The sequence below is a fragment of the Spermophilus citellus genome (genome assembly GCF_964194105.1).
Source record: "Spermophilus citellus genome assembly, chromosome: 9".
In the NCBI taxonomy this organism is placed as follows: Eukaryota; Metazoa; Chordata; class Mammalia; order Rodentia; family Sciuridae; genus Spermophilus; species Spermophilus citellus.
The window spans coordinates 57,915,652-57,937,322 of record NC_138191.1 but is presented as its reverse complement, the minus strand read 5'-3'; the positions used below and the strand labels follow the sequence as shown (position 1 = coordinate 57,937,322).

General features: G+C 45.3%; 1 protein-coding gene across 5 annotated transcripts in view; it reads right to left on the bottom strand.

Annotated features, from left to right (window-relative positions):
- Positions 1–374: 374 nt before the first annotated feature.
- Positions 375–21,671, bottom strand: part of BCAR3 (BCAR3 adaptor protein, NSP family member) — a 139,552-nt gene continuing 118,255 nt past the window's right edge. For 4 of the 5 annotated variants that reach the window (XM_081308338.1, XM_081308337.1, XM_081308339.1 and 1 more), the window contains 7 exons: positions 19,818–19,921; positions 18,099–18,751; positions 12,184–12,299; positions 7,936–8,107; positions 5,100–5,211; positions 4,659–4,871; positions 375–967 (listed from right to left, as the gene is read on the bottom strand). In XM_081308338.1, coding sequence (XP_081164464.1) covers positions 789–967; positions 4,659–4,871; positions 5,100–5,211; positions 7,936–8,107; positions 12,184–12,299; positions 18,099–18,751; positions 19,818–19,921 — 1,549 coding nt within the window. In that variant the 3' untranslated portion in view covers positions 375–788. Of the gene's footprint in view, positions 968–4,658; positions 4,872–5,099; positions 5,212–7,935; positions 8,108–12,183; positions 12,300–18,098; positions 18,752–19,817; positions 19,922–20,051; positions 20,239–21,671 lie in introns of those variants that run through there. The other variant, XM_081308341.1, reaches the window with a different exon arrangement.

Sequence of the window (21,671 nt, the reverse complement as noted above, 5' to 3'; positions counted from 1 at the left end):
TTGTACTTATTAGCTAGAGGAAATAGCAGTTCATATGTTACTTTAACAAATTCTTAGTTGATTCAAAGAAAAAAAAAGACATTCTGAAAGTTACTCTTTTGCCTTACACATATAGGTTTGCCAAAGTCCACTAGCAAGCACCAGAACTCAAGTTTGAACCTCGGTCTTTTGGAGCCAGTACTTACTACTTGTATCACTACTCTTCTGTCTCCTAAAACAGAGACCTTAAGTTTTTCATGCCATTTTTGTTAATTTTGATTTACTATTGGGATATAGTGGCTAGGAGGCAAAGTACATTCTGAGGTCAGGAGGTAGAATTCATCATATTATGATGAGTTGTTTAATATTGAAGAGACTATATACAACGGTTTCACAAAAAAAGATATATTTTCATTCATGACTATTTACATTTTTCACATTTAGTTGAAGAATATCATACAACTGATACCTCTGAAATGTTTCAGGCTTTTCTTTTAAACTCTTCTATTTACACTTATATGACATGGAATTCAAACTAAAATGGTCAAATGCTGTGATAATAGAAATCAACCAGTCAACATAGCTAAGTCTTCTCTTAAATTTGTTGATCAATGTTAGCAATAGTTACCTTAATAATAAATTATCATTCATTTAAAAATCAGTAGTAATTTTACACAACTCATAAATAAGTGTGCTCTGTGCAATTTATACATTTAATATCCTGTGGATACTAAAGACGTGTGTTTGAGATTTGCGCATCATCAGATGAGAAGTTTGAAATAATACCCTAAAGGCTCTCTGGAGAGTTTTCAGAGCTCTGCCTGCTTTACATGAGGTGGTTCCAGTTTACGTGAGAGGGCTATTAAAATCTGGTTGAATTTCTCATATCTCTCTGTCTGATTGACTTCTGCACCTTTACTGCCCCACAGCAATCGCATTTGAAATTCAGTCTTCAAGATTTCAGTCATTTCTTCATCTGGTTGAAAATCTAATCAAAACAATAGAAATAAGTCACTTTAGTCTGCCTAAAAACAATGTTTTAAAAATAACTGAAAACTTTGCTTGTTTAAATAGTACCAAATGAACTTCATCTTCTCTCAGAACTTTAAAAAATGCTCCCAAAGAAAAATGTAGGCTGTACTCATCCACCATCTTCAGAGAATTAACAAGTAAACTCTTTAAAACATGACAATGAAATCTATGTACAAGCCACTGTGGGCGATGGTGCTGGGAGGAGTGTTCAGGGTATCATATTTTTATGTGTAACAACTATGTAGATGTATAATTTACATATCTCATGATTCATATATTTTGTGCAACTTGGTTTACGGTAGTAAATTCATAGTTTTAGAACACTTCCCTCACCCTAGAGAGCTCCCTACTACCTTTTTGGAGCCAATCCTTGTTCCTTCCCCAGGCCTCAGGCAACCACTGATTGGCTTTCTGTTATTCTTTTGCCTCCTCTAGAAATGACATAAATGGAATTATACACTATGGACTTTTGTCAGGCTTCTTTCACTTAGCATGATGATGGAATTATTACATATGTTGTATATAATCAATCCATTCCTTCTTGTTGAATTATGAACATATTAGATTTTGCTTATCTATTCACTAATTGATGGACACTTGAATTGTTTCCATTTTTGGGCTACTGTGAATAATGTCAACATTTATGTACAAGTCTGTATGTGGTCATGTGGGTTTTTTTGTTTGTTTTTTGTTTTGTGGTGCTGGGAATTGAACCGAGGGCTTTGTGCATGTGAGGTGAGTTTTCATTTCTCTAGGAGTGGGAATACTGGGTTACATGGTAAGTGTATCTTCAAAGAAACTGTCATGCATGAATGGTTCTACCATTTTCTATTCACATCAGTAACATAGGAAGTTTCTAATTTCTCCAACTTGGTTTTGCCATTCTGTTTAATTGTAGCCATTCTTGTGTGGTGGGGTAAATTTACATTTCCCTATGATTTATGTACTGAAAATCTCATTTGTATATATTCTCTGACATATTGTTTATTTAAATTGAGTTCTTTCTATATTCTAGATTAATGGGGTCAATAGTCAATGTCTCACTGGGGGGCCAGGAGAATCTAAGCCACCCTAAAACTTAAAATCTCAAATAATTAGTGAATAACAAAACACAAATATTCAGAAATATATTTACAAAAGGCAAAACCCCTGATAGGTCTAGTCCACATGGGTTCTAGAACTAGATAAAGAAAAGATGGCTCCTGTGGTTTATTTCAGGGGGTACATCAAAGGCAGGGATAAGGTTTTAAGGGCAAAGTCTTGCTTGTGATGTCTTAAAGTCAGCAGGTTGATTGACATCTTGGCAGGTCATACCCATCTCAGGTGCTGTGTGGGCCATGGTAGAGGAGGATAGAAATTCATATTGTCCCTGGGCAATTGACCAGAGAAAATGTCCACTATCATTCCCAGACACCAGATGTCTGTATCCACTAGGCTTCCATGCATGGTGACCCACATGCAACTCATGGACAGCTCCTGACACTAAATATGTCATTTATCAGATATAAACATTTAGAAAGTACTTTTCTCCTAGTCTGTGTCTTGTCTTTTCACTTAGTCGTGTGTTATGAAAAGCAAAAATTTAAAAGTTTTGCTTTATCAGTGTTTCCTATAATGGTTCATGTTTTTTGTGTCCTAAGAAATCTTTGTCTAATTCAAGGACACAAAGAATTTCTTATAGGAGCTTTGTACTTCAGCCCTTAGGTTTTGGGTCCATGATCCATTTTGGACTAATGATTGCATATGGTATCAGGTAAGGATTGAGATAAATTTTTTTGGATGTGCATGTTCAGTATTTCCAGTATCATTTATTTAGAGATCATACTTTGTTCAGTGAATTATCATGGCACCTTTGTCAAAAATCAACTGACAACCATTTGTGTGGGCTTATTTCTTGATTCTTTGTTATGTTCTAAGAGAAGAGGGAGAGAATTATTAGAAATGTTAAATGTGCTCCCACTATCTAAACCATAGGATCTGGATGGTGGAAAGAGCATAGAAGCCCTTCCTGATGATACCAGGATACCTTAGATAACCAACTAATGACTTCTATTCATTCAGTTAGCAGGCTTTGAGCCTAGACTGGATGCTGGTGAGCCAGTCTTTGCCTTTACTGAGTTCACATTCACTTCCAGCAATGGGAACTTGAGACAGGATCAACTGAAAAATTGTTATCAGCTACCTTTAAAGTAACATGCTATAGATCAGCTTCAAGCACACTTTTCTCAAAGCCCATCCAAATATATTGGCTGATATAACATGTAATATACTTATTGGCTAATTTCTGTTGAACTGTGTGCTTTTGTTGAGTCCCACATTGCCAAACTGAGGGTTTTCTGCGGGGTGGAGAGAGAAACAGGTATGTGCTACTCATGCCTACAGCAGATACAGTGCAAGCTGTTCAGTCTCAAATTATGGCTCTGAGACAACAACTTTCTTTTAGAGTGAAATTAATAGGCCTTTCCTGTCCCACACGATTCTTGATTTTGTGGATCAAACTTGGCCCTTGAAGAGTTTTAAAAAATCACATGCCTGTAATTCCAATGACTTGGGAAGCTAAGGCAGGAAGATCTCACGTTTAAGGCCAGTGTGGGCAACTTATCAAGATAGTATCTCAAAATAAGATAAAAAATCTGAAAGGGCTGGGGATGTAGTTCAGTGAAGAGTGCTTGCCTAGTATACGCGGAGCCCTAGGTTCAATCCCCAGTGCTACACAAATAAAAGGAAGAGATGCTAGCCATCTCTGATGACTGCCTTGGTAAAGCCCTTGTTCCTGAATGAGCTTTCTGTGTTTGGCTCCCAACCTTCCTTCACACAGAAACCAGGGTGATTCACTCAAAAACATAAATCTGACTACGACACCTCCCATGGGCCCATAGTCCCACCAGAAAAGCTCTATCACTTCCCCTTTAGCATAGCTGGCTATATTTACATTAGTTCAAAACCAAGTATGTGGGGTTCCCACTCTTCCCAGGCTCTCTCAAGACTCTGTCCCCCCCTCTGATTGGCATCTGTTTTCTGACTATGTTTTAACAATTCATGGAGGTATTTTTTTTCTCTCAAAAGTTTTCCTAACATGCTTCCTCTGCCTGCATCTTTGTCCAAATTACTTTTCCAAAATGCTTTCACAGTGCACTTACCACCATGCACTGAAATACCCATTTAATGCCTCTGATCACTGAGGACACCCATTGAACCCGATTGTTGTGCATGTATCCTGTCTGTGATAAATGTTTATCAAGCCAACCAAGAAAGCTGCTTTTTACTGCCATAGTATTTATAAGAAAGTTCAGTTTATACAACACTCTGCCCAACACTCCAGTTTCAAGAGCAGTATGACTGGGAAGGAATGTAGAAGAATGAAGTCTAGATAAAACTCCACCTCCTTCAATCCACTCACTAAAGGTACTTGTGGTGGGCCTCCTTCCTTGATGCTGTTTATATCACTGTCAGAACACAGAAGGAGAAATGGGACACTTGAGTCATTGGGAATTAAGAGGAAGTACTGATCAATCATTCAGGAAATGGAATTCCCATGCCTTAATCTTTCCTCCTTGGTCTTTTTTCCTAATTGAGGGCATCTCTGTTCTTTCATTCCTTCATTGCAATTGCTGTACAGATTGACTTAACAAAAAAACAGCTCCTACCTGCCAGGATCCTCTCCGCATTCATCCGGTAGCTGTCCGCAGTCTTGGCCATGAAGCGGGCTGTTGCCAAGTGATTTAGCATAATTTCACAGCTTTGGTCATTTTTCTCCCACATGTCAGTTCCTTCAAAAGTGACAGCCTGGCGCTCCATTAAAGTCACAAGGGGCATCAGCAGTGGGACTGACACATTGTTGGGGGGGACACACGTGGATTCTGAAGAATAAGGAATACAGTTTTCTATGTCATTTGTTGGAAGTTATCAGATTGAGGTGCCTGGTAGCCTGTGTCTGGTTATAGCAATCCAGATAAGCGAGGCTGTCACCTGGTAAGTACCTCGAGCCAGTGACAGTCCCGTAGACAACCGAGGCCTCATGATATGCCCGACCATACATGGACATGAATGGTGCAACCGCCGCTGCTGGCCCTGCCCTCCCCGCTCACCTCTGCCTTCGTGCAGGATCTTGCTGAAGGGCTTCAGCTGCTTCTCGTAGAGGATGGCGGTTTGGGTGTACTGGTGCCTCAGGGCAGTCCATGTTTTTTCTAACCTTGTGATCTAGAAAAAAGAAAGTAGTTGTTTTGAAAAAGGCTCCTTTAAGAAAATTACCATTCTGCTTAAATTTTGCAGTCGGTGATAAATGCACCTGGTAAAACTATTAAAAGCAATTGAAAGGAAAGTGTGGAGAAAAAGTAACCTCTCACCACCCCCTCTTCCAAGTTCTAGTGGGCCTTCCCTGAGAGCTCTCTCCAATTGCTTGATTTATGTGTGCCTGCGTCTACACACAAACACCTTTTAAAAAGAAATAACACTATAGGTATTTTCTTTCCTTGGAAATCATTCCATATAAGTACATAAAGAACAAACAGCCTTATCTTGTCAAACTCCTATAGAATGTTCCACTGTATGGATAAACCAGAGTTCTGTTTCCTTCAGGTAAGTTTTAAACACATTTTGCTGTTACTCCAAAGGTTTCACATGTGTGAAAATATCTGGATGATAAATTTTCAGAACTGGAGCTGCTGGGCCAGAGGGCACGAGTGTTAAATGTGGGTAGGTATTACTACACATGTCCACCATGGAGTTGTACTGATGTAAGGGTGTGGGAATGAGAGGCAAAGCACTTTAAAGTTGTTTGTAATGTCTGAGGCACACAGAAGACTGCTCAGACCGGGTGATGCCAATGCTCATTCCTCCTCATTTCTTTTGGCTAATATAGTCAACATCAGCATATGCTACTGACTGAACTGTCCTAAGATAAATGATTCCCCACTCATACCACAAAACCAACAGATCTAAGTGTCTTCAGTTTTCTGCATAATAAGAAAGGGCACTAGTATTTAGGAATAAGAGCCAACACTATGTGAGGTATTTGAAGAATTTCATTTAATCTTTGCAATGCCTGTGAGGCAGGTATTTTGACCTCATTTTACAGATCAGCAAAAGTCTAGATTAGGTAACTCGCCCTGGTTTCTCAACCGGTCATCGGCATAGCTGAGTTTCATCTTAGTCTCATAGAGTGCCCCTATATTCCAAGAGGAAGGTCCACATTGTCACTGGTCTTCCTCTGCCATATTCCATGCTACCCTTTTCTTAAGGGCCCCTCCCAGATGTGGCAGAAGGGCAGATCAGGATGATGATGTGAATGTGACTCCCTGTGGATTTTCCCTGGTGGGCCACTTCCCACCACCCCCAGCAGTCCCCTGGCTCGCCCCAACCCCTGAATACTCTGGAAAACTGTGACCCTCACTGACACTACTGGAGGGGACAGAATACCTCCAAAAGCATGGGGTAGTTTAGGATAAACTTCTAGCTGCTGAGTTTGATATTATGGGCAGCAACCGTGTGATCCCACAAAACATCCCCTTTACCATGCTCTCAGGAAGCTCTGGCTGGAGGGCAGAGCTTTACACACACAGTGCAGCCTGTTGGCTCAGCTGTCAAATTACAGGTAGTTTTGGATAAGGGAAAATAAATGTGATGCAAATTTAAATACCTGAACAAAAAATTATAACCCATTGTCATAGTAGAAATAAGAATGGAAATATGGCAGAATTTGTGTTACATATTTCAAATATGGATCCTAAAAAATTCCAGTGCGCCTGAATTATTTAAAGCTCTTGAAATACTGTAATTGATTCCCCCAAAATTTCTGACGAAGGTGTTCCGCTTCCTGCTTTTAAGGTGACTTTGCTTTATTTAAGGAAATTATGATCCTACCACACTGACTTGCAAGACATGTGACTAGCTGTTTCCTTCAGTGGCACTGATGGATTTTCAGTGAGCACCTGGCAGGATTTCAGAGACAATCTGACTATCGAAACAGCCAAGCTAACAGACCAGTTACGGTGTTACTAGCTACAGATTTGGCTTGTAGGACCTTAATCTCAGAGTCCTACAAGCATCTAGGGCTTGAAAGAATAGAAAAGAGAAGGAGGCCTTCCTTTAAGAGGGCCTGTTTGCTTTCAAATACAGGTTTTCATGTTTGATACTCATCCCAAAAATCTCTGTCAAGGCAGATAAATTCAAATACCCAATTTTAGCGGTTCTGATTTATATAGCAAGTGGGCCAGAAAACTGAATTTTTAACAGGAGAGTCTGAGGACAATACTTTGAGACAAACCACTCCAGGAATTCTCTGATAGAAGCTCCTCAAAAGCCTTGGTTTCCCAGTCATTATCCCAAACTGGCCACAAACCTCCTGAGCCAGATCAGATGAGAGCGTTTTTCTGTTATACAGCACACTTCAGCCAAATGTTTCTTCCAAATGGTTCTCCAGGAACAAGGAGTGTTCGTGAGGATAACTCTTGTTATTGTACATCAAAGTGTGGACTGGCAACAATTATGCACTGTTTTATTTTTTTGATACTGGGGATTGGGTCCAGAGCCTCATGCATGCTAAGAGGTACTCTACCACTGGGTTACATCCCAAGTCCACATCCTTAGTCCTTTTAAAAAATATATTTATTTTGAGACAGGCTCTCATTAAGTTTCTCAGGCTAGTCTCAAACTTGGATCTTCCTGCCCCAACCTCCCAAGTAGCTGGGATTACAGACATGCACCACTGTGCCTGGCTATCCACTGTTTTTGTAAACAACTGGAATACTTAGGACACTACTCTTGGTTGTCTGCTAATCAAAACAGCTTTCACTAAGATTCAGTTTATCTTTTGAGACTGACTGAAATAGTCTGTGACTTGCCAAGCATAGGAATGCAGACCTCTTTCCAAAACATTAAATATACACATGCCTGAGAGGCCACACAAAGCAAGCGGAAATTCACCTGTGGCATTTCCAGGGCTTTCATGATGGCTGAGAAAGAATAGAGGTCTCCCATGGCATCTTTCAGTTCCACTGCCACCTGGATGATCCTGTTGAGGGTGGCTGCGCGGTCCTCCAAAGTGCCTGTGCAGCCCAGAATGTCCACTGCAATGCCGATGGCCATCGTGTTGTGTCTGAAGGGGAGATCAGTGGTCAGGCTCTGGTCAGGAATAGGACTAGAAGAAAACTACACCAGATTGGCCAGGAATAGGACTGATTTTGTGCCATTTGCTGTCATTGCTGAGATATGTGTTGGCAGGTCAGAGAACTGAACTCAACAGAGACCATACCCCAGCAGACAAGCTGTGCCACTGTCAAGGCCACAGAGGACAAGGAATGTTTGTGAGGATAACTCTTATTATTGCACATCGAAGTTGTGTGCATGATGCAGTCAAAAATAAGATGCCAGCAAAGCACAGTTGCATATACCTGTAATCCTAGCGACATGAGAGGCTGAGGCAGGAGGACTGCAAGTTCGAGATCAGCCTCAGCAACTTAGCAAAACCCTGACTCAAAATAAGAAGGGCTGGGAATTTAGCTCAGTGATAGAGTACAATTGGTTCATTTCCTAGTATCCCAAACAAAAAAACCTACCAAGCAAGATGCCCCAACACAGGGTCAAGTTCAACCACGGACTGGGGGTCATGAAGACCTCCTGGGCCAACCGTGTGTGAGAGGTTGAAGGAGACACCATGTCCCCCTAAAACATGCATATACACTGGGAATGGTCCCCTCAGGTAATCCTGGAGCCATCGTCACTGAGCACCAGGATAGGGGAACAGAAAGGTCAAAAAAATGAGATATGCTTGAAAATGCCATGGGTATCAGAGCAAAGAAACAAGAGAGGAGCTAGGAATGGTGTTCTGTAGCCCCTGTCAAGAGGCCACGAAGTGAACGGAGATGGGGACATAGACGGAATAGCTGATAGTAAGGAATTTGCCTATTAAATCAGACCCTATCCAGGCACAGGGCCATAAAGGCTGAGGCAGGAGGATGGCAAATTCAAGGCCAGCCTCAACAACTTAGTGAGACCCTATATCAAAGGAAAAAATGAAAAGGGGTGGGCATGTAACTCACTGGTAAAGCATCCCTGAGTTCAACCAAAAAAAGAAAAAGGGGGAGAAAAAAATAAAAGATCAGACCCTCAAAAAATAAGTCTTATTTTCCTTAACAATCCTTTTTCTCATCCTAAACTACTTGGGTCAAAACTCACAGACTCTGAAGGAAGTAGGGTCGTCTTTATATAACAATGGAATGGATATGAATGGGGTCAGTGGGTGGCAGGAAGCACAGATTGTGACCCCCCCCCTTCCTTTCTCTCTGAACCCAGGAGTTCATTGCATTGGGCCAGAATTGCCTCAAATTTTTTCCAGGCTGGAGGTCAAGCCCCACTTTATAGCTATGGTTACTAAAATACACATGCCCCTGGAACTCCCAGGCTGTGCTGTCCTGAAAGCTCACAGCTAAGGGTGTTACGCCATGTCCTGCTGTGTGTGTGCCTGGGTGTGTTGGTCTCTCTCTTGCCTTCCTTGAACAAAGGGCAGTAATGTCCAGCATCACTAATTAATGTTTGTTAAATAAGCAATGACCTCCTGTATCTCCAAGTGTTTGTACATAAGTGTGCATGGTGCTAACTTGTGGCATGACTTTACACTGGTACCAAACTGCTTGGCTCCTCAGTTTCATCAGATGTAAAATGGGAGCAAGTGTTGGGAGAGAGAGGCTGTGTGGGTATAATAACAACAAGCACCTAATGAATAGTCCTTGTTACCACCATCGTCTTTATTTGTATGTCTTCTCTCCCTGGGTGTCCTGTCTCTGTTTCTTTCCTTTTTTCCCATTTATCTTCTTTTTTTGATTTCTTTTTCTTTTTCCAGGGCTTCACATAGGCTAGCCAAATGCTCTACTACAGAATTAATCCCCAACCCTTTTTTATTTTGAGATAAGGTCTCACTAAGTTGCCCAGGCTGGCCTTGAACTTGAGATCCTCCTGCCTCAGCCTCCTCCAAGTCACTGGGTTTAGAGAGGCATATGCCACTGCACTGAACTCAGGCTCTTCTTTAAGGCCTGGTGTTGCATCCATTCATTACCCAGAACCTTCTTGGGTACCACTGTGCGGTGAATGACTCAGGATGGCAAGTCTGTAGCATCCACATCAATAATCAGTGGCAGGAAGCAGTCAACAATTACATGAGGGACATTTCCAGTTCAGTGTGCCCATAATAAGCAAGATAGTAAATTAAAAATAAAGGTGGTTTTGTATTTGATTTTCAAAGGCTAGAGAGTAATATCATTTGACATTTCAGGACCCCAATAACCTTGGCCTTTAGTGACACACTGTAATTAATCAAACCTCTCCTGACCTCTGTAGAAAGATTCCATAGGTCAATCTTGAACAGGAAACAGCTAAGGAGCCAGGCCCTGGGCAAGAAGCAATTGGGAGAATAAAGAAATGCTACCAAGGACTGGGGCTGTAGCTCAGTGGCAGAGTGCTTGCCCAGCAGGTGTGAGGCACTAGATTTGATCCTCAGCACCACATAAAAATAAAAATAAAGGCATTCTGTCCATCTACAACTACAAAAAAAAAAAAAAAAAAAAGAAAGAAAAGAAAGAAAGAAAGAAAAAAGAAAAAGAAAAGAAATGCTACCAACAGTGAAAGTGAGAAAACAGTCAAGGGAGAAGCCTTGATCCTGGGCTGCTCTGCTGCTTGCATGTCCCCGCACACTTTATATTACTCATAAAAGAAGGTTCAGATTCATTAGGCCTGGAACCTGGCGGAACTTTCAGGCTAAATGTATCACATGAGAAATGGGGAAATGAGACAGTGACTGCTGAGCCCGACAACAACAGAGGGGGAGCCAGGCACAAGCAGGAAGGCAGCTAGAATCTAGAAGCCTGATGCGGAAACGCAGGACAGTTCAGAAGTCCCCAAAGCTAAAGCCATAGGTATGGCCTGGGCCTTTCCTCACCTCTGATCTCACAGCCCAGTATCCTGGGTGTTTTCTAGGTGTTCAGCAACAGCTGTGAGGCCAAAGCAACTGCTGCACTGGAGTTGTCTTACCAGCTTTTTTGTGTTGGTTACTGGGGATTGAACTCAGGGACACTAGACCACTGGACCACATCTCCAGCCCTATTTTGTATTTTATTTAGAGACAGGGTCTCACTGAGTTTGCTTGGCACCTCATTGTTGCTGAGGTTGGCTATGAAATTGCCATCCTCCTGCCTCAGCCTCCGGAGTCGCGGCAATTACAGGCATGCAGCACTGCGCCTGGCAGTCTTACCAGCTTTACTAGCCACATTAGCTTGAAAGCAGCTCTACCGAGCGCCTGAAGCTTATCTGAAATGTAGGGTTAACTTTCTAGGGGCTGATGTCTGCTGGCTACATGTGGCAATCTGACTAAAACTAGTAAACATTTTCAGGTGCCTGACAGTCATATGTGGCTAGCGGCTATTTTAGTGGCCAGTGCAGATAAGAGCATTTCTGTCACCATAGAAAGTTGAACTGAACAGTGCTGTGACTCAGGACATCATGGAAAGCCGTGGACAGTCAGTCATGGCGCCTGGGGCACTGGTTGTAGAAACAGAAAACTTAAGATAACAAGATAGTCTTGCCTACATCAGCTTTCTAAAGCCCAGCTTTTGTGGTATTATGAAAATCTAATCTTGTGCTTTGTTTCTTAAAAATATCCCTGTCTTCTAAACATCCCATGTTCACACATGTGCATTTTAATGGGCACCCAGGGCTCTGGCTTTTCATAAGAGGACAGACACTCTGGAGGCCCAGGGACTGAGTACCAGCATCCCTTGACCTGTCAACCCTTCAAAGTTGAACCAACTCCCACCTAATTCCTCAAGAAACCTTAAATTCCAAAGAGACAAAGATATGCAGGACCTGAGGGGGCTTGAGGTGGCGGGGAGAGGGAGATCTCTGCTGCTTGCAGCGCCCCAGCTGTGTTGCCTGTCAGCCAGTGGCCTCAGACAGGCTATTCTCTTGACTCACCCTCTCTAGGAACAAAGCCAGGAAGGTCCTCTTTTTCCTGACCTATGCTGCACTCGTTGTGCATCTCCAGGCTTCTGAAAAGAGTCACCCGGGGCCAGGTGACATGACATGGGCTGGACTGGTGGGGCTCCTCTCTCGCACTGAAACCTGCTGCTTTGACACCTGCAGGGAGTTGGAAGGGTGGAAGACGCAGAGGCCAGCACTGCTCACCTTTCAATTATGTCCAGGCGAAGCTGGCGTCCGTGAGGCAAGGTAATGAGCTCCAGCCCTGAGCTCACACCCATGTTCCTCTTCATCTCTTCAGAGACTTCAAGTATCCTAGCAACCTGTCAGGAGCAAAGCTGAAATTCACTGGATCAGGAAGTGGGCTGGTCCCAGCGCATATTTAGCATGTGAAAAGAAATACACTAAACTGGGACAGTGGGGATGAACTTTCCATTGTTGCATTTCTTCATAAGTAGCAGTGTCCAAAAAATATGGTTCTTATGTATTTGGGCATTTTAATACACATACCAGAAATATAAAACTAATAAGTGGGGAGAAAGACTGGGGAAACACCCAAATTGGTCTGCAGAATCTGCAGATTTGGTACATATTCCTTCCCAGCCAGGGAACAGTTTAGTTCTCTGGGCTTTTGTCTGACACAGGCTGGATCCTGCTGCGACGTTCAGTTGCCAACAGCAGGACTGCGTATGTGCAGTCCACCATCCCTGCAGTGGAGAAGCAGAATCCTGCCCAAGCTCCCCTCTGCTGTGGGCTTTGCGATTCATGTTCTCACTGAACTGCTGGGGCTGGCTGCTATTACCCTTAATTACATCTCTCCCGGGCACAGTGAATGCACCGTGTGTCTGGAAACTATTAAAAACATGTAGAGTGATTTGAAACCCCAAGTCTCAAACACACCCACACGTCCTCCTGAGAGGAGAGAGGTTTCCCTTAAACAAAGTCTTTGTCCGCATCAGCTCTCACCCATCTCGAGTCTAGTGTAATCAGTGGATCAGAATTAGGCATCAGTAGACCATTTACAGTTACTACACACTGCAGTGAAATGTCACAGCTGAGTTGGTGTGTCTCCAACTGGGCTACCAGGCCTCGCAGCACACTGATGGACTGATAGTACAACATGCAGACTCAATGGGTCTAACCAAGCCTGGACACAGAGAGTATGTCCCTCTCCTCTGTTTGGTGGACTTGTCCTTGACCATAATTACCCAGGCACACGAGCAGTGCAGATGTCTTCATCATAAGCCAGAAAAACATCTGGAAGTTTAGCCAATATTATTAACTCTGACCCTTAACTTCTGTGGTTAAGCAAAGAAACCACTGTGAGCCCTGGGGGATGAGCCTGGAACAGCTACTAGTGGGGAACCCCAGATCAGGATACAGAATCCACACTGCAGTCTCACCTCCACTCTCTGGGCCTCAGTTTTCCCTTGTCTAATACAATTGCTAACTAAGTTCACTTTTCTCAAGGACTTTGCAAAGGATTCAAAGACCTTAAAACCAAAAGAGCTGAGCACGATGGCGCATATCTATGATCCAGTGGCTTGGGAGGCTGAGGCAGTAGGATTGAGAGTTCAAAGCCAGCCTCAGCAATGGCAAGGCACTAAGCAACTCAGTGAGACCCTAAATAAAATACAAAATAGGGCTGGGGATGTGGCTCAGTGGTTAAGCACCTGAGTTCAATCCCTGGCACCAACAACAACAACAAAACAAAACAGAAAACAAAACCCAAGAGCTATTTGGAAACATAAGTTAGGAATCATTTGCCATGTGGAAGTGGGAAGAATTCTGGCCATATCCCAGTAAAGAGATTTACACCTGGGCCTTGGCAAGGCAACCCAAATGCAGGCCCTGCACACTTCCTCACGTGTTTAGACAGCTGTCCTGTTAGAGGTTCCAAACCCTGTTACCTCTGTGGGGACCCTCCCCTCCATGCACACTTTGTACAATGAGACCAAAAAGCTCCTCCTCACTAATTCAGCTCTGTTCTGGAAGTATTAACAGGCATTCTGCGAAACCTCTTCTGAGAATGAGAAGCCTATAGTCTGTCATCTGGGTTCCAGGAGCCACAACTGCTCACTCCAGGCTAAGCTACAGTACAATAAAATTCTGTTTTGGGGGGTGAGAGGGCGATTCTGGTGATTGGGTACAGAGGAGCCTTACCACTGAGCTTCCCCATCCCTTCCTATGTTTTTTTAAATATTTTTTTAGAAGTTGATGGGCCTTTATTTTGTTCATTTATTTATATGTGGCGCTGAGAATCTAACCCAGTACCTCACACATGCTAGGTAAGCGCTCTACCCCTGAGCCACAACCTCACTCTCCTTCCTATTTTTAAAGACACTGTCTTGCCAGACACTGTGATACATGCCTGCAATCCCAGTGACTCAGGAGGCTGAGACAGGAGGATTCTAAATTCAATGCCAGTCTCAGCAACTTAGGTTTAAAATAAAAAATAAAAAGGGCTGGGAATGTAGCTCAGTAGTAATGTATCCCTGGATTCAATTCTTAGTGCTTAAAAAGAAAAAAAAATATTATCACCAAGTTGCTTAGGGCCTTGCTAAATTGCTGAGGCTGGCTTTGAACTTGTGATCTTCCTGCCTCAGCCTCCTGAGTAACTGGGATTTTAGGTGAGTGCCACTGTGCCTAACAGAATAAGGGGATTCTAAGCCCACACTGCAGGGCCAAGGAGGTGCCCAAAACTGTGTGGCTCACAGATGCGGAGGAAGGAGGAGCACTTGCAGAGCGAGGACTGTGGGCTGGATCCAGCAGGGCAGGGTGGCATATGCACCCTAGAAGGTATACCAGCCACCCTCTGTCCTCCAAGTCTGAGCTCTCCCAGTTCTGTTAGATCTCTAGACTCTGCCTTTTCTTCCTCGTGCCACTGCCTTGGAGGCTGCTGCATGACCCAGGACAGCCTTTATGGATGCCTGGCCTGGCCCTCTTCCCAGGTGCAATGAAATTGCCAGGCTTTGCTTGCTGGCTCTGCTGCCTCCAAGCAGCACAGAGGGCTCAGATCCATACCTATGCACTCATGAGTCTGTCTCCCTTACTCAGTGATAAAGTGCTTTGAAGGCAGGAATCCAGAAGTAAAGACTTAGAAACACTGAAGAAAAGACCCCAGGGTCCTCCCTGTCCTACCCCATCCCTACCTTCTTTGACTCACAAATGAATCTTCTGTAAACCAACCTCTCTCTCCATGGATTTTTTTTTAATTTTTAATATCTATTTTTTTTATTTATTATAAGGTGGACACAATACCTTTGTTTTATTTTTATGTGGTGCTGAGGATTGAACCCAGTGCCTTACACATGCTAGGTGCACACTCTACCGCTGAGCTACAACCCCAGCCCCTCCCCATGGCTTTTGACATCTGAGCTTCTGCACATGTGCCTTCCCACCAAGCACAAGATGCTTTCTACATTTGTCTGGCCAATTATTCAGACTTCTGAACTCAGAGCACCCTGACTCCCCCCCCCCCCTTGTTTAAGGAGGACCACAGCTTCTGTGCCTTCCTTCCCCTGCAGAGCGTCTCCCACCTGGGTTGTAGTCCAAGTTCCCTATCACTGTCCTTCCCCACCCTTCCTCCATCAGACAGCAGTGCAGTCCCTCTAAGGCAGAGACCATGAGCCAGCCTGGCACACAATAGGCCCTCAATTAAGGCTGAATACAGAACACCAAGAAACACTCAGTGCTCACAGTGGGCCAGGCAAGGTGTCCATGGCTTTACCTGTATTATTTCCATTAGTCTTCGCTGATTATCTGGGTCCCTGTGTTCCATCTGATAGTTGGGGAGAGAAAGAGCCCTGCAGCCACTGTGGCCAAGGGGAATTCAGACTCAGGCAGCTCACCACTACTGCTCAAAGATGAGCAGGTGGGGCATAGGATAAGGGGACGCTTGCTGTTCCTGGTGGTAGTGGCTCAAGGCCCCTAGCCAGGCCCTTGGGGGTAGAAGCTGGACATTGCTGGGCAGGCAGGCTCCAGGGCTCTCAGGACCTCTGCTATCCTGATGGCCTTCTGATCATCTATCCCTGGGCTGTGTGCTTGGGTGGGAACTGGAACATGGGGCCCAGATGCTGCCTGGCGCCTGATTCTGACTCCTGGGTGGCCTCATCTGGCTGCTGCTACATTTGGGGTGGAGAAGAATTTTCCTCTTAAGAGATGCTGGTTGTGCCTGCTGGTTCCAGGAAGAGAAGAAGGAAACTGTGGTGGATGGCAGGAAGGACTGGACGTGGTCCTGCCCTTGGGGCTGTGGGAGGCAGAGCCCAGGCTGGCTCCTCCACTGCCAAGGGGTGCCCGAGAGCAGACAAGAGAGCGAGGCCGCACCAGGAGGGCATGAGGCCCCACAGAGCAAGAGCGAGGTGGACTGCATGTTCTTCAACTGAGAACACTCGCGCTCTTATTTCATAGCTGTCAAAGGCAGCGGAGAGGTTCCAGTACTGCAAAAAGTGGGTAGGTACCTCTCCCCTTCCTAGATCACCATCAAGCCCTACCTGAGGCCACAGAGGGATTTATTCCACTTGGAACTGTTCAGTTCACCCAGATCCATGTTTTCACAGGAGCTTCCTCTATGGAGAACCCAGGCAGGCTCAAGCCAGCCTAGAATCTCACTCCTGGCCTATTAGCACATTCTGCTCTCAGATCCAGAGCTCAGTGTGACTGGCTGACTTGAACAGGAGTCCTCAATTCTTTTACCTCCGAACAGGTTTAGCTTGCTTTAAAGTGAGGTAAGGATTGAACACGGCAGATTATCTGATCACCTGTGAGCATTGTCCAAGGACCCCTAGCCAATCCAGCCCATCAATACAACAAGCCCTTGTTTTTCCAGAGCAGAGTTTCCCTGCTTTCTTCTCAGAGCCCCTTAAATAGAGGTGCTGCCTCACCCAGAATGGTTCGCCTCCCAGGCCTGGACAGTGAGGTAGGCCACTTACCGAGTCACCCCTCAGGCTCTGTTTTCAGGAAGGGATTTTTTTTATTCCCAGGACCATCAGCAACTATCTAATAATGTTCCTTAAGGCTGTTGTGGGGAGCCCTTCATCAACGACCCAACATGCTGGGGAGTGGGGTGGGGTGGGGGCAAAGACTGGATTTCCAGCCACAATTTCTGACTCAGGAAGAAAAATCCAATTCTTAAATAAGCCTTGACCTTTGAAGCTAATTGAGTTCCCTAAACTATGAATGAAAAGGGGCTTTAAATTTCACTGAGGCCTTGTCTGCTGCTCAGATGTGCAGGGATCAGCCACTTTATCCTGAGGAGGTGGCTGAGCCCTGCTCAGCCCGAGACACCTGTTGTCCAGAAATGTCTCAGTGAATGATGAGGTTGCCTTGGGACCTCCTCTGAACAAAGGCCACCCACACCTGAAAGAACCACGTCTGATCAAAAATGATGATGAAAGACAGTCATCAGAGACTTTTAGCGACAGATTCCAGGTTTGGAAAAGGATGTGCAGGCCAGGGTCATCTGTGTGGTAAACAAAAGCTATTTATAGAGCATAAGGTAATGTGGCATTTTTTTTTTCATGCACCAAGTGTTGCCAATGGTGATCACCCGGAAACTAGAATTTGTGTGATTTTAATTTTATCTTAATCCATATAATTTTGTTTAAAAAAAATCAAGCAATTATTGTAAAAAAAAAATCCAGGTGGCTTTAAAAATGCTTATCCTAAAGACTATTTTAGTAACAGAATGTATAATGTATGTAAGTACAATGTATAATGAAATAAAAATAGCCAAGGCTCTGCTACTCCAAAAACTAGTTTCATCTGTGGCTGACTCTCCTTTGGCTTGGCCCTTGCCAGTTCTGATGGGGTTGAGTCCAGAGGAGAATTTTTAACTCAGCACCAGGTGGGAGGAGGAGATTGTGCTGAAGCAACTGTCACCAGTAGGGGTGGGTGCAGGGAGCCAGCCCTGCCTTCCCTCTGTCCAAGGTGAAGTTTACAAGCTTTCTGGACAAAGGTTGTCTTGACCATAGTTCCCACCCTGTAAATAAATCCCCACCCCTGTGTTATCTTCAGACTTCAGACATAAGCAAGGCACTTAACTGGCAAGGAGGGGAGAAGCAAGACAGACATTCTCACGAACCTTCAAAAGGCCAGGAGGAACCTGGCACCCAAGCACTCACCTTGCAGTCCATGCTCAGCAAGTGCTGGGCGATGACCTTGGGGTCGTTGTTAGTGAACAGTTCTTTTGCATGTTTCAGCATTGCTGTTTCCAGGGGCTTGTTCTCTGGAGGAAGGAGCTTTGACTCAAAGTCATTAGGCCTAAAGGAAGAGACAGTCTCCAGGAGAGGTATTACAAACTTGTCCTTGTCCTCCTGTCCATCACCCATCTGTGCTGCTGGCAGTTCCCAAGGTCTGGCCCCATCGTCCCCATCAAGGATCAAGTAGTTGGTTCCAGAGTTCCGGGGACCAGACACCCCATTCTGCTTGGCTGTTAGCAGTTCTACATGGCTGCCTTGGGAGCGTAAGGGCAGCTTTGCTCCTCTGTCACAGCCTGTAGCAGAGGCTGGGTTCAGTTCACAGTAGTTGGCCTCCGAGTTGAGCCAGGCAGCTGGGGATGGGGGAGCTCTGAGGAAGGGCACCTTGCAGGGCTTGGGGGGCGGCTTGGGGCACAGCTGGCTGTCAGACCCCCGCAGCGCCTCCCCTGTTCTAGCATCTGAGGAGACCCTCCGAACCAATGCTGGGCTCAGGGTGGGCTCGCTGCCTGTCCTGAACACAGGTGAGTTCGGGCAGGGGCTTGTGTCCATGCCTGGGGACTGGGGAGGCAGCTTACAGCCTGTGGAGGATAAGAGAAGGTCAAAGAACACTCGCTGTGTGGAGATCAGAGAACAAATAAAACTGGAGGGACATGGCAGCTCCCAGCCCTCACTTCATAACCTTGGGTTTCAATTTTCCCTCCCCAAAGTAAACGGTATGGCTGCCCAAGCCCACTCCAGAGCAGTCTAGAACTCTGTGAGTGCTAGGCTGGCCCCACCCCACACTCCTGGGGCAATTCTAAATCCTAGGGACTGCCTGTGGACAGCTGGGCTGCAAGGTCATTTCTGGCCATAGACAGAGCAGGAAAACATGTTGAGCTTGAAGGACAGGGAACAGTGCTGTCTTGCCCTCAGAAAAGAAGCCACATAGCATAAAGCATCCTAAGTCACTCTCAAAGCCAGGGCAGATCCCAGACAGCGGGAAAAGGAAAAGCTAGAAACACTGTAAAGGGAGACAAAGACATTGACACAACCCACACAGAAGTAGTTCACGAAAAGGCATTAGGAAAAATCACTTCATGGTCCCAAGGAAGGTCACTTATGTAAAGTAAAGAAAACAACAAATAAACAAACAAACACCAAACAACCCCACAGCCTATTAGTGTATTTGGTTACTAGGTTTCCCCATACTTTATCATTTTGGGGATTCTGAAAGGAGAATGGAGAAGGGAGGTCCCTCTGGACAGCTGCTCCGCTGGAAGCCCCAGGATCAACCCACCCACCTCTGCCCAGGGAGGGGACTAAGGGAGTAGGCTCATTCATCAGGAAGACAGCTAGTCATACAATGGGCTTCGAATCAGAAAACTTGGGTTCAAATGCTAGGTGACACGGGACTGGTAACTTAACGTCTCTATGCCTTAATTTCCTTAACTACAAAATGGGGATAATCACACTCACCTTGAAGGCTTGTTACAAGGCTTAAAGGTTCACATGCATAAAGCAGCAGGCTCAGCGCTTTGCAACCAGATACAGTTCTGCAAACCCTTTCCCCTCCAATCTGGAACCTTGGGTCCTTTTTTAGTCTAGGTGACTAGATGGAGCAGGACAACAGGGCGCCCCTTTTCTGGAAAACTCCCAAAGACATACCGATTGGAAGGTGACTTTCCGACTGGTGGGCTTTGAGGGCTAAGGCCCTCCTGTCCTGCATGTCATCCAAGCAGGCTGGCTGGCTGCCGCTCTTCTCTTTATTCCTGAAGTCAAAGACAAGCGGGGCAGAAACATGTCATTAAGCTGTAAAACCTTTAGGCAACGTCATGGAAAGTTAAAAAAAAAAAAAAAAAAGGGAAAGAAAATTGCTCAGAATGAGATTGCTATGCATACCCTAACAGTAAAGGAATGTCCACGAAGGAGGAATTACTGATGGGGCGATTACTATACAACCCTGCCGTGTGCTCCATCCCACGCCCCCAGGACCAAGGCAGCTAAGTCCTAGGGTGCCTCCTTTCAGCCCTTCCATCCTGTTGAACCCAGCAGGGTAAAAGTTTCATGGTACTCCCGGGAAAATCTGATGAACTGGAATGTGTACTTTTAACAGAGCCTAAAATTACTTTCAGACCCCAGGGGAACGACTTGTTTAACCAGCATGCGTTTTCCACAATGCTTCACCGTGTCAGCTAGAAGGAAGCTGTGGGGCACTTTCCATTTCAGAGCAAATCTCAGCGTCCCACAAGTCATCTGCGGGAGGCTGTCACACCCATCCTCCTGGCTGCCTGGGGGGACCCCCAGAACACCCCATCCCGCTGAGCTGGAAAGGCAACTCGCCTGGTCGGAGGCAGCAGCCAGAGGCGCAACACACCCCCACACAGGGAAGAGGTGGAAGGTAACTCCCCATGTCTGTCCTTCCAGATCAGAGAGGGAATGTCCCTCATCGGCACCCAGCAGTGGAAACTCTTGCTACAGGAAAAGGCACCCCACCAGCCAACTTAGACAAACTTTAACTGGCCTGGCCATAAGCATAAGACATTCTTATGTTATGGAAATCATCAAGTTCTTTTTCCTACCTTTGATAGCACCAAAGAAACAAATTAAAAAAAAAAAAAAAAAAAAGCTCCCAGCAACAGAGTAAGTCCAGGAACCCCTCAGAGATAAGGCAAGGCAGAGGGTAAATTCCAATGGAAATGGCTTTGGAGAAGCAACATGTAATCAGTGGCCACCCCTTGGTCAAACACCAGGGCCAGAACAGCCTGCGGAAAGCAGGGCCAGGATAACCTGGCTGAGAGCACACCTTTGCCTGGGGCCGGCCAGCAGCCAGCCAACCAGCATGCCTGACGTCAGGGAGCGTGGCAGCAGGCCAGGGCTGACGTGGGGGAGCAGGGCAGGGCGATGGCCAGAGGGGCCATGTTGGTGTTTGGCCCACCCTGCCCCCACCTCCAGGCCTTTCCGGCCTCTGCCTGAGCGCCTGAGCGCAGTGGTGCAGGCTGTACATTCCACAGGGCAATCAGGGTGGCTCTGGAGGCCCCTTGGCAACCTGGAGACTTTCTCAATCTTTCATTTCTTATCTTTCAAAAGTTTTTTTTTTTTTTTTAAACCAGGATCACTGGGGGCAGACCAGGAGACTCCTTGAGCATACTCCCAGCTGAGTGTTGCCCAAAACTGGCTCCATCCATCACACTAACTCCTGGCTCCAAAAGCTGAGCAGCCAGTCCCCATTCCCAAAGGGATCAGAAGAAAAAGCACCCTTTACTGTTTCCAGGGATCTTGAGTTCAGTCTTAACCCTGAAAGGGAGGACTTCCATTTTTGTCTCCTGGCTACAACTACCCCGAGTTAGTTGGACCTTCTATTCCCTCCTAGACAATGATAGTTACTAGGATTCTTAGCACTCACCTAATACTATGTGCCTACACTTTTCTAAGCACTTTGCTTAGCTTAAGCCATTCAACCTTCATCAGCTTCATCTTTCTGGATAAACAAAGGGAAGCCCAGAGAGGTGAAAGCATTTG